General features: G+C 38.5%; 1 protein-coding gene across 5 annotated transcripts in view; it reads right to left on the minus strand.

Moving 5' to 3' along the window:
• The window catches only part of coro2aa (coronin 2Aa), a 77,434-nt gene that overhangs the window by 11,583 nt on the left and 51,925 nt on the right, over nt 1-13,926 (minus strand). For all 5 annotated transcript variants that reach the window (XM_015345280.2, XM_015345282.2, XM_006629841.3 and 2 more), the window contains 5 exons: nt 12,352-12,552; nt 6,850-6,966; nt 3,808-3,957; nt 2,918-3,097; nt 1,686-1,802 (listed from right to left, as the gene is read on the minus strand). In XM_015345280.2, coding sequence (XP_015200766.1) covers nt 1,686-1,802; nt 2,918-3,097; nt 3,808-3,957; nt 6,850-6,966; nt 12,352-12,552 — 765 coding nt within the window. The remainder of the gene's footprint in view (nt 1-1,685; nt 1,803-2,917; nt 3,098-3,807; nt 3,958-6,849; nt 6,967-12,351; nt 12,553-13,926) is intronic.

The following is a 13,926-nucleotide window of genomic DNA, read 5'->3' on the forward strand; positions in this document are numbered from 1 at the left end:
TCCTCAGACTATTAGAGCTGTGATGTATGATGCTAGAAAACACTGTTTCTTAATTTTAAACACAATAGCAGTCAAACTCCTTTTCTTCCAAGGGATATTCAACTTGCCAAGAGATGGGTAATAAACATGGGCACTGATGGTGGTCCCATTAACAAGTTTCTCGATGAGATTCAGTGCGATGTACAATCGAATAAGTACAGGTTGTGTGTCAGATATTTCACCCCAGAAATGTTCAAACATGATCGGCATGACGAGTTAACAAGTAGTATTTGTCAGCAAAACTGTCTCAAAGTCTAAATGTTGAATTCAATTAATTCAAATCAGCTGTTCAGAAGACGGTAAGGTCTAAGACACAACAAGTCTTAAAATTTTTCTTTTAGGTGTGATTTACCCTAAAATAACAATGTAAATGATAGAGCACTTTGCTCAACTTGAGTATATTTTAGATGGTTGGTAGGTTGCTTTTTTTTTTGCAATACTTAGATAAAGTAAATATTTATTTGCTGCAAGAAAGCCCGTCTTCAAGCCCAAATATCTTACTTGCTGAAAACTGCGGGTGTGTAGTATAGTAAACAGCTTACATGAATGCATATTTGGATACAGAAATATTTTTTTGAGTTTGATCTGTCTTTGTCAGAATTCCTCTGAATCTAAACAAGAAACGGAGTCAAAAATGGCACTTGAGAGATTTAATGGATGGTAGAAAAGACCAGATAGTCAAACCTTCTTATCATTGTTGAGGCCAGATGTTGATCGGGAATGTACAGTCTGCATTATAAAAGAAATCCTATTTTAAGCTCTATTATGAATGTGCAGACCTCTGAGAAAATGGCATCATTAGCAATAGTAATAATTCACCTGACAGCAGCAGGTCTTTGAGGTTAAGCAAGGCTGGGTCTAATCAGTACTAGGTTAGGAGACCTCTAAGAGGAACGAAGTTGCCACTGTGAGTGGTTTTGATGGAACAGGTAGGTGGCACTCATTTCTCTGAACCACAGTTTCATTCAGATGGTACAAGTACACGTTTGTTTCTCTAGAAGTTCCCCTCGATTCAAATTTCTCATTTTTCCATTTCATCTGCTGAGTGGTGGAGCTGCTGGTATAGATAAGCTGCCAGGCATCAGCTAGCTCTGTTCTGTATTTCAGTGGTAGATTAAGTGGGTCTCCTCCTTTATGGAAAGCACTTTGGGATTAAATGTGGTGTATAAATGCAAATACAGTAGAGTCTCGATTATCCGACATTCCGTTTTATCCACCAAACAACCTGCTATATACTGTTTGCGTGACAAGTGAGAAGGGGAAGGAAAGTAGTCCTTTCAATCAGAATCAGTCATAGCGAAGGGGTCAAGGCTCTCGAAGCGCCACTAGTTTACAGTACATTGAACAACAACAGGAGGCAACTGCTACTGATGTCATGTTACGAGACCTTGCCGCACGGAAGAGAATCACATCAGGGAAACCGATTCCAATCACTCATTTTTTTAAATAATAAATAACAATAGCTCTATACCCTATTATTTTAGTAATACGGTAGATTAACCAGATATCATACTTATACTGCACTTCCATTAATCTATGATTTGTCTACTCAGTTTACGCATTATCCGACATTTTCGCTTCTCTGACATACTATCGGTCCCGTTTAGTTCATATAATCAGGACTCTACCGTAATAATTATTAATACCTGATCCCATAAAGCTATTTGTCTGTGATTCCATCGTGAAGTTCCAGTTGAAAGCAGCATCTTCAGATTTCCCAGAAACAAGACCTTGCTGGCTTTGTGTGACTTGCAGTTAGCCTCCTACAACCAACAAACATGCAGGAAAATCACATTACTTTGCCTGGTTTGCTGCCACTGTGTTTCCTGTAATACCAACAAAGGTTACATTCCACAAATTACAACTAATAGGTGCCACATATACAAACAACAACTTCTTCATACAATTTAGCATTCAGAAGACATCAAGGTCAACCTTTCGAGCCATCAAAATAATTTAATTTCATGAGAATGCATCTCACTTAATATTTGCTGGATGAATTATGCAATATTATGACAAAAGGAGCTCACTTTGATACGGTGAAATTTTCTTTTTCCAATATTATCACTCTGCTAATATGAAATCTACCATCTACCAATACTTGGAGTGACCAGCATAGATAGCTTGGATTAGATAGCACAGATCCTGCTATTTGTTTGTAGGTACTATATTTCTTTTTGTATGAAGTACAAGTAATTTTGACCTGGATTTGAAAAACAACATGGGAGGATTTAAGACAAATATCTGTTTTCCCATGATAGAATTAGATATAATTAGGGTTCATGTGTCAAAATGAGTGCTACAGTCACAGACGTTAATGCTTCATGCATTGTTTTGTTAAAATATGCTTTAAGACTATTGTGGAAGCGCCAGGTCTAATTGGCAAGACACTGGATGACCTGCAGTGAATAAACCTGAATAAGGGAGACGGTGGAAAAAAAAAATTTGAGACTCAAACAACCCAGTGTTCGGGAGAAAGCTTGGATATCACAGGGAAACGTGTTAGGCAGATCATCCTTTCCGAATGGAAATATTTGTGAGAGCTGATACAGACCCTGTACTTTTAAATAGCCTTGAAGGGTAGGAAAAACCTTTTAATATGAGCTATAGCTCAGTGATATTCACTCATGAACCTTAAATGCCACAATACTGCCGGTTTTAAAGATAATCTAAAAATATTAATGGATGGAGATCTAGAAGCAGTGCCAATTTAGACAGATTGAATAAATGGCTTTTTTTCCCCATATACAACTCAACTGAAATGAAGTACACAAGACCCTATTGCTGTCCTGTACCACCATCATTAACACATCCTCTTTTCTAATATAAACTCACACAAAAACATACATACACACGCTGTCTAAACAAGTCTACATACCTGCAAGAGGGATCCTGTGTGGGGGTCAATGACTCTGGTCTTTTTGTCCTTGCAGGATGTAGCCAGCAGGCTGCCATCTGTATTGAAAGACATGGAGAGGACGACGTCGCTATGGACACTGATGGTCTTCACTGGGTTCTTGATCACCTGCTCTGGACAGTCCAGGTTCCACATCATTATCTGCAAAGCAACACACAGGACCATGGTCACAGTTGTTTTCTCTCTGTGTAGCAAACTGAGCAGGCTGATCAATGCAGATCATTTATTACCATCTTCCAGTGTGAAGAATAACTGATGACCATGGCAATTACAATAACTAAGGTAAACTGTTAATAACATACATTAAACTGATCTAGGTCAGGAGTGTCTTCTAAGTCTTTGGCAAATTAAAATGGAAATCAACCTTTAGAAAAATTAGCTCTGTTCATACATTGATATGTAGAATCTGTGTCTAAGTACTCCTTTTTATCGTATGTTGAGAGTTTTGCTGCTATAAATACAATGCATATAAGTATAACATTTGCTATTTACTACAGTTCTTACTACTACTTTACATTTCTGATCTCACATTATTAAACCATTTTTGTTTAAGTACTGATGCAGTACTCGAAGCAATAATATAGAATCAGATATTTTTCGTCATATTTCTTTAATCCACCACTTAACTTATACTGTAAGTAGGATATAGGAATTAGCATGATCTTATAAAAAATGAAAAAGCTAAGGTGACACCTGTTGTTATTCTACACCAATAAAACTCCAGAATTAAAAACCAAATCACAGAATTGATTTTGCTGATGAGAAGCTCAGTATCAATTTCAGCTTTGTAAAACAGAGGAATGTACATGAGTGAGGTCAATCACACATGAAGAGTGAGATGAAATACTTACCTTATAGTCATATGCAGTACTGAAGAGCACATTGTTAGCAGTGGGGTGCCACTCAATAAGCCCCACTCTCCGGGAGTGACCCTGAAGCTCTTTCCTGGGAACGGTGATATTTTTCAACACCCCATGCTTTGGAATGTCCCAGATTTTAACCTGTGAACCCAAAGACACAACCAGTTAATATCTTACATTCATAAATTACATACAAGTTACAAGGTGCATTGTCTTTGGCTTCCTTGTAAAAATGTTATTTTGTGAAAGTTACCTGTAAAATTCTAAAGGTGCAAAATCAGGACGACAATGACAAGTAATCAAAAGAGAAATGAAAAAAAGTTTCCACTGAAGAAAATATTCCACAGGATTTTAATAGGAGTTAGAAAAAAGCTTTGGAAGGCATTGCGTGACACATCTTTGTGAGCTGGGTGATGACATAATGTTTGGAAAAGGGAACGATCCTTTATTTTTAAGGTTCCAGCTATGACAGGCAGCTGAAATAAAAGGGCTTCTATGCACTGCAGAAATCACTTAAATACTATTTCTATGGGAAGTTTATATTGTAGTACAGTAATATGATCCATCTGGCAAAGACCGTCTTTGGGAAGTTTATTTTATCCAGACTGCTTTATGATTGTTTTTTTCCAGGCAACAAAAATGTATATCAGAAACAAATTGCCATGTAATTTGCAATTTGTCCCTGAAGGGTATGACCTATATTTAATAGTTACAAACCACTCATTGAGATTATGAAATTAATTATTTATTTTACAAGTAAAAGATAGGGCATGCACTGGCTTTTGCTGAAGCATGAGAAAAAACAAAAATCTTGGATGACAATTCAGATTTCTAACTATAAGTTAACTTCATAGTTTCTGTGTTATGTCTCTAAGGCCAAGTGGATTGAACTGTTAAAGTTCTGTCTCACAATGCAAAGCTGATGAAACTTCAATTTATCTACACCTCACAGTCAGACTATCATACACAGCACCTGAGTGATGAGACAAGCTTAGTTTTAAAAAAAAAATACATAGGGTATATGAAATGGCTTTTTTAATAGTGAAATGTAGCTTAGACTGGCATGGCGGGACAGTGGTTAGCATTGCTTCCTTGCAGAGGTGGGGTCCAGGGGTCAGTTCCTGGGGTGCTATATGCATGGAGTTTGTATGATTTCCCTGTGTTCATGTGGGTTTCCTCCAAGTGCTTCAGTTTCTATAAACATAGTGGTAGGTTAATTGGCTTCTGGAGACAACTGGTGAGAGAGTGTATGTGTTTGTGTCTTTGTGTGCCCTGTGACCCATCCAGGGTGTACCCTGCCTTGTGCCGATTGCTTTGTGGTTAAGGTTTCGGCTTCCCAGGGACCCTATATTGGATAAAGTGGTTAGAAAATTGATGGATATCAAGCTTAAGTCTTGACTTAGTTTTGTTCTAGGATACCAGATCTTCCCTTAGGGTGGGATTTGCCATCACTGGTTCAGGAGAGCTGTAATCAGGCAGGTCTTGAATTTATCCATTAAATCATCAATCTAAAGAGTAAAGAGTTGGAGGCATTTGATCAAATTAAGTTAATTAACTGGTTCCATTAAGTTGGTAATGGCCAAATAGTGTCCTTGGGAGCTTCAGGATGTTGGTATTTTAATCTCAAATTATCCTCTACTATTTAAGTGAAATAATTACCTGCTTAAACTGTTAAAAAGACATTTTATCAAGACTCTGGAAACTACTAATTGAAAAGGTGACCCATGAGCTCCACAGTGTAGCACAAGGTTTTACAGTTCTGAACGGACAGCTAATAAAGAGTATGTGTCAGGTCAGTTTGAATTGCTTTTAAACATTTCAGAATAGAATACTTAACTGCTTCTGAGTTACTGATTTTAGGACTATTCTGCTTGACAGAAAGAGAATCGATTAATTAGCAGAATTGGTTACCCAGAAGCTATCCTGGAATGCAAAGTGCGCAAGCAGGGCTATATAATAATAATTAATAAATATTCCTTACACTTATATAGCACTTTTCTGAACACACCACTCAAAGTGCTTTACAGGTAATGGGGACTCCCCTCCACTACCACCAGTGTGTAGCCCCACCTGGATGATGCGATGGCAGCCATAGTGTACCAGTAAGCTCACCACACATCAGCTATCAGTGGGGAGGAGGACAGAGTAATGAAGCCAATTCATAGAGGGGGATTATTAGGAGGGCATTACTGGTAAAGGCCAATGGGAAATTGCTGGATGCTGGGGTAACATCCCTACTCTTTTCGAGAAACATCCTGGGATTTTTAATGACCACAGAGAGTCAGGACCTCGGTTTTAGGTCTCTTCCAAAGGAGGACACCTTTTTATAATATAGTGTCCCCATCTCTCTACTGGGGCATAAGGACACACACAGACTGCAGGGTGACCACCCATACTGGTCTCTCTAACATCTCTTCCAGCAGCAACCTTACTTTATCCCCGGAGGTCCCCCATTCAGGTACTGACCACACCTGCTGAGCTTCAGTGTGTTGCCAGTTGAGAGTTGGACAGGATAAGATATCATGGACAGAAAGCCAGTCCGTCACCGGACTTGCATACAATGAAAATTCTGAGACAAGAGGTAGCCAGTATATTTTTGGAAGGTGGGGAAAAATGGAGCCTTCAGCAAAAATCAATAAGAATATGAGGGTACGGATGTTGTGAGACCCGCCTTGCACCAGGTTGCTCCTGTTCGTGGCCTGAGGGCATAGGTTTCTACACCAACTTCGTCCGACCCCCCTGAGCCTGGGCTAACCTCCATGTTGCCCTTTTTACCACTACGCTTAGGGTGGGTCTTATCTGCTCTCCTTCTCATTCCACGGCTTGCCCTTCCGACATCCGTGACAGTGCCTCTTCATGTTGAAATGAACTCAGAACCCAGGAGCTGCAAGGCAGCAGTGCTAACCTGCAAACCACCTGCATATCTGTGGAGCACAGCTGCCAAGAAAGAGGAGTCATATGAAAAAAAGAACAAATCTGTGTGTGGGGGGGGGGATATCTATTTCTAACAGCATGGAAAACAGCATATCTTACTGTGGTATCCTCTGAGCAGGAAGCTATGCAGTAATCATCGAAGGGATTCCACTTGACATCCAACACATTTCCCTTGTGACCAGACACGCGTGGGTGGAGAGGGTCGACTTTTCCTGTCTAAGAAGAAAAAAGGAAAGAGAACGTGAGACAACTGGTAATATGAAGCAAAGCATGAAAGCTCCATTTTATGCTTTGTTGTCCTCTTCAATGATAAACTATTTCATAACATAATGTTTGTGTATTACTATAAAATCAGAATTAAAGCAATTAACAGAATAAAAACATATTATTTTTGTAATGCAGAAAGAGGCTGAAGCTGGTATTTGAAGTTGACTATAATGTAGCCAATGTTACATACTGCATATTTATAATGTTTTATAAAGAACAGTATAGCAGTATAACAGCAGACAGGGCAAATACATGACATCATTCAAATCACAATAGGAAAGGTCTGATTACAAAATGTGTCAGTGTAAATTTGATGGAAAATTCCAAAAAGGTTATATCAAAAGACCTAGCTGCAATTTAATTTGCACATGGACTTTCCTTCATCTGAAGAAATAAAAATAATAATTATCAGGATATTTCTGGTTGGAATGTTTAGACTAAAATGCTATTTAAAGAAATAATTCCATCGCATGTGGCAAACTTAAATGCTACCCATATAAACCATTCCTATAACGGACATACAGTACGGTATAAAACACAAAGTCACTTCTGTTCTCTAGCCTTCCTTAACTTTAACCTTCATTTTTGTAGGACAGACATGTGCAGTCCAGGATTTGAAAAGATAGGGATGGGTTTTGGATTTGGCCGAGTGGCATTACAAACACAGGATTCAGTCCACAGTGTTGACTTCAAAAATGCCTTTGAGGATTTTCAATACATGAATCAGGTCCCTTCATAGCTCAAGACTAAAAAGATTTCTAAGAACATAAGAAAAATCACAAATGAAAGGAGGCCACTCAGCCTAAATTATTTTATTTTTAGATGAAATTAATTTGTGGATTTTACTTTGTCATTTTTGTTTGAAAGAAGCAATAATATGGGCTACGGCATCATGGCTGGGCAGCTTGTTCCAGTATCCCACAACCCTTTCCATAGAGAAGTGCACTCTGTTCTCAGTTTTAAATGCACTACCCTGTAGTTTCCATTTGTGTCCTCTTATTTGTGAAGATTCAAGGAAAATGTGGTTTCACAACCCGTTGCAAGCAGAATCAATTTTTCTGTGCGTTGCACTTAATAATAAAGCTGTGTTTTTTAAATCCATTCCATTTTCCATTTTCCATCCAATTTCTAACTGCTTCAACTATTTCAGGGACGTTGGGGAGCTGGGCCCTATCTTTGCAGGCCACAGCCACAAGGCAAGTAACACCCTGGATGGGATGCCAGTCCATTACAGGACACACACATACATTTCAAATTACTGTCAAACTGCAAGATCTACTGTACATAAATATAATTCTGAAAACAGCATTACCTTTTTTGGTTTAAATGGAAATTTTATGAAAGATGAGATGCAGAAGAAACAGCTCTCAGGAATTCCAACTTGCAATACTGCAAGAACAGTGTCTAAGAAACTGACATTGTGAAAGAGGCCACTGGAAGAAAGTTACGGTTGAAAGCTACATCTTGGTAGCTTCATGAAACATTAATAACCCTGCCTTGTTCTACACAGTCTGTGCCAACAAACATTCTTTGATTGTGTTTGGGATAGACGTATTGCAGGCATAATTTCAAAAGGAGAGTGACAGTATTACAATGTTTCGGACACACCGGAGACACAACATTTTGGCTGTGGAGCCATGGAGCCTGAACAATCCAAATACATACAGCTTTTGAATACGTTTTAAGGGTCAGGTATGTGTTAAGCATCAGAAACTCATTCTTTTATTTTATTTTTTTTGCTTTTTAAACATTTTGCAAGCATTGTCATGACTGGATCCAAAAGTTTTCTTGAAAAAAGGTGCCATATGGAGGTCAATAACAGGATTATTGTGTATGCCCACCCACACACAACCTTAATGAGCAGAGATAAACACATTCCATAATACTTTACAAGGTATGTATAAAAGATCCAGCTGTCATAAGAAACCACTTGTCCTTTAATGCCCAGCTCAATATCATAGATTAGTCACAGCTTACTTAAAAGCTTCAGGTGGGATCTTTATCAGGGTGATGCAATTAAGACCAGAGACAGCTCTATGATTAAAAGCTTCAGAATACTAGGAGTGGGAGAGTAATAAATTTCCTCTTGCCGACATAACCTAGTTGATAATGTAGGTGTTGTCTGACAGGAGTTATCATAAAAAGGCACAATAACTGAGTCATCTCAGGTATTCATTTTTCTTGTGCTTTTTCGTCAAGGGATGAGACATTATGACATTGCTAAACAGGTATGCAACTCTCATGCAAACTGAGGGAAAGAGAAATAACATTTTTTTTAATGAGGGACAGACAGATCTCTTGGTGTACCACACACAGGTGGTTCACTTAAAACGTCAGTCATAGCCTGAAAAAAAAAACACATGATGTTGTATCTGTGGCTAGACTAGACTGAAGAAATGTTGTATCTGTGTTCAGACTAGACTGAATCTGACCCAAACCACTTAGCACATGTACTGATGGTAAATTCTATAGGTTTTACCCAGCCTTTGGCTAAAAAATGCATGCTGAGTTTCAAAATAAAGTCACCATTCTATTCATGCATTTATGTTCTTAGAGAAATGAAGTACACAGATGTTGAATATTGAGCAAAGATGTTTGGGGTCATTTTAAACTACCTGATCATTCATGACTGACTGTGATACAGTCAAGTAGCTTTGACTGCCGTGTAACAATTAAATCACCTCATTACCGAGAGCTCTGACTGAGTAAAAGGGATGAGATTATTTAACCTGCTGATTGTCATGCTGGTTAAAAATCAAGAAAAAGCAAAGAACTAAACCAACATGCCCCACCTGACAAGACAACAACATCAGAAAGTGCAGTGCAAACATGCAGAACAATATATTAATTGGAGACCAATCAATGGGGAGGTCCAATTGTAATGATCTGTGCAAAAAGCATTTCTTCCAGGCATGGACAGTCCTCGTAATAGACAGCTGGTGTATCTACAGGTTTTCTAGTTCTTTTCAAAGCACCAGCATCTGAAGTGCTGGGATAAGTTTTTTAATTGGTTCTATGTATGTATTAATGAGATGATTTAAGCTAATGTTTCCATGATATTAAAATCCTGCCAACAAACCAGCCTTCCACAAAGAGGACAGTCCATTCCCTGGCTGAATTCCTACAGAACAGCATTTCTGTAGCACAATGTGAGATCATCTCCTGAGATCCCACTGGCTCCCCTTCCTACAAGCTCACCCTGACATAACAACATTTCAGCAGGACAACACTTCATGCTCCTCATGTAATAACAACTTTCTTGCAAGATGATAATATGACAGCTATGCAGTGGATATCTTACTTGCCACATGTCAGCCCCACTGAACAGTTTTGGATAACAAAAGATTGGATAGCTGGGATAATGTGGGATTTAGGGCTCAGAGACCAGGGAACAGGCAAATGCTTTACTTGATGGCAAGAGAGGAATGGGGCATAGACCCTTACAACAGTTTTTCCAATCTGGTGCAATGCATTCACATCACAGACATATAGTATGTATTTCTTCCAGTAGTGGCCACACATGTTGCTAGCCTGAGGCTTTCACAGAAGGCTGACTTCCTGTTGACAAATGATAACTAGTGTAATTAATTAACCTATCCCATATCGGTCAATTCAGCTTTTCCTCCTGCCCTTCCCCTTTGAAAGTTGACATTGAAACATATCAGAATTTAATTCTTTTGACATGTAAATAACATTGCAGGAATGCAAATAATGGCTCATAACAAGACATAATTTCAGTTCAGTGCTAAAAGCAGAATTCCAGATAGAGAGAAGTAATGTGAAAATCATGGATGACAACAAAAAGGACTTGCAAACTGATAAAGACTTTCTGCACATGCAGTTACAGTGGTCTTGGTCTGTTTGTAAAATTTTATTTTACAATATTGTTTTTATGCTGATTTATCATGTTGAGTAGTGTTGCGTAGTAAACGTAGTTGCGTAGTAAACTGTGACACAGCAGAGCCTATATCTGGAAGCATCTGTCTTGATACAGTGCAGAAAATCACAGTGAAGGCTTGATTACCCCAATGAACCACTGGAAAAATTGCAAAAATAGCAATTCTCCATAGCAAAAATTCATCAGGGTAACCTTCCAGCTAAGGTCCTGAGAGAGATTCCAGTTAGTCCCCAGAAAAGCCTGGAAAAAACTTTGCAGAAAATGTAGTGAGTACTTTAATTACATATGGCTTCCCCAATTCCCCCCATGCATATTCTTGAATATTTAGTTAATATGAGCACTGACTGCCATTATTGTAATCTCATTTTTAATGGCATTTTAAAATGGGGTGCATTCTTGAAAAGAATGGACTGAGGTTTTATCTCCTCCATCAGAAGAATGTGGGAACCCCATCTTTACAGGACGTTTGTGGTCTAATCTCAATTTGTGCTGAGCTGTTGGAACTCTGCATGGTATAGGATTCAATCAATTATTTTTGTTACCGAATGAACTAGCATTTTCTTCTATTTTCATTGCCAACTTTAATGTCAGGATTTATCTAATTAAACATATGCCATTGTCATGTACACTGATTCGTCAAACGGAACAAGTAACGGAGCTCAATGAAACAAGTATAATGTACATTGTAAATGTTCTTCAAAGGACATAGAAGCAAGGCAATGCAAACACAAAGCTGCTGTGTTTTCTTGTCAAACTGGAGGACATTGTACCATCAGTGCTTGGTTTATCCTTGATAAAGGGCTTGTTTGTGTCTGTGGTGATCCAGTACAGTATTCTTCAGAACAGGCTGTATCCAAAAACCCTTTTTGTAAATCTGATTTCTGGGGGTGGCTCAGTGAACTGAAGTGATGACATATGCTATGAGTTAATTCTTTCTGAAACTTGAATTTTGAGAAGTATTTTGGATCCAAACTAATTTGGCTGCTTAATTATTGAAGAAGAAGTATATTATTGCACAGGAAAAATTACAAGTATAGATTGTTTTTAAGAAAGAGACAATTATGGACTATGTGCTATATACGATGTATAATTATACAATATGTTTATTTCCATTCCTGCAGTGTTATGACTATGAGTGAGAGGTTGCTTTTAAGATATAATTACCCTGTCATAAATCAATTCCTCATTCCTGAGCTCAGTTGTATTAGTTGCACAGTAACCTTGTAAAGAGGATTGTACCACCCAATGAAGGGTAACATAATGAAGAACACTCAGCGATTTGTGACCTTTATGCTCATCTGGAGATAAGCTGAAACTTAAACAGTAATATCTAGTTTGATCTTTGTGAGAGCATAATTATAGGAGTAATTCAGCAAAAATATTGCACCTCGGCCATGATAAAACAGGGACAGTTTTCTAAAGCCTGTTTTTCTTACATGGTGAAGAGATATGACAAGGAAAGCTCCTCCTCCAGCGCACTCTGTGATGACAGCAATGAACTTGGGGTTGACTGCACAGAAGTGGTTGTCATGGACACTCCTGGTGATTGGCACCCCATCGTAGCAGTTCTCTTTGGTGGCAGGCTTACCAAACACATGGCGAAATTTGGAGCTTCGGTACTGAGGGCGCCATGTCATCTGAAAGAAAAGACAGACATCAGCTGGTTTTCTGAGAATCCGAGTGGGTACCATTGGTATGAATCAATACACATGCTGCAAAGGACCACAGATCACAGTGGCTTGTAGCTGCATTTAGCACTGGTGTGTTTGCCTTAAAAGTTGCAAATTAGAGCATGCAGTTCTGCAAAAGTAACACAAGACTTAAAAACACCAGGGACTGTTGTAAACATTTAAAAATATGACAGAACATTCACATTGCATTTTCTTAATGTATTAGAAACTGTGCCATCAAAGTGACAAAGCAAAGTAAATCTGATGTCTTGGAAATGATAATACTAATACTTTTAAGTATATTCCTGCAAACAAACCCCAAAAAACATTGATGGGTCATTATTCTCTGAATTTGTGACACCAGCATTTTTTGTCATTGAGTAGATTGAAAGAAGAAAGCAGAGGTCAGTAAAGTTAGAGAATTTGTAGTCAGGTACATTATGAACCTGACCATATCGTAAGATGGGAAAGTCAAGAAAATCACATTGACTGTAATAACTCAAGATGTCCTGAACTGAAGGAACCTTGGGAGAAGTCAATACGTCCACTTTTCAGGCCCGATGTGACAGTTAATCTATTTATCTTTAAGGGTTGAAATGCTCTGATCACATCTATTGGTGTAGTGTGAATGAGGCCAGCAGAGTGAGAATATGAGCCTAGGGTCATTCCTGATGACAGAACACGACATAATATTAATCTGCTCCACCAACCAGCCCTTTTGTGAGAGTACCCACGTCATCTGAAGGACTTTGGCACAGCAAATGGAAATTTCCCAACCTCAGACAACATACAGGACTGTGGGTGGTGTCTTTCTTGTGCCATTAATAATTATTGATGGCAGTTTTCCAATAAATCTGACAGAAGTTAACACAGGTAATCTCTGAAAAAAGAAGCCTTATTGGAAATGATGGGGAAACCTGCAGAGGACTGTACTGACAGTCTTGTGTGTGAGAAGCGTTTTTGTGAAGCACAACAGTATTTCCTATATCTAGTACTATAGGGCACACACAAACAACTCTGTTCTGTATCCCATCAATCCCTGAGGTAGTGGAGGCTACCCTCTGTCCTTGAAGATAGAAATACTTTCTGGTTTCTCTTCCAACCTGGGCTCCTTATTTACTTGACTGAACCAATTATTTCTTAAAAAGAACAAATTAAAGATATTTTACTCATTTCAAAGAAAGCAGGACTACAAAACAATCAGGGTTGCCCACTGCTGTCAGAGACAATCATTTTATAATCTACATGACCTAATGCTGCACTTAAAAGAATCAAATGGACAAATACTGAAAATTGCTGTGAATGAATAATTGTGCAACACGCTCATACAACCCACACTCC

This window comes from Lepisosteus oculatus, chromosome 1 (assembly GCF_040954835.1).
Source record: "Lepisosteus oculatus isolate fLepOcu1 chromosome 1, fLepOcu1.hap2, whole genome shotgun sequence".
NCBI lineage: Eukaryota > Metazoa > Chordata > Actinopteri > Semionotiformes > Lepisosteidae > Lepisosteus > Lepisosteus oculatus.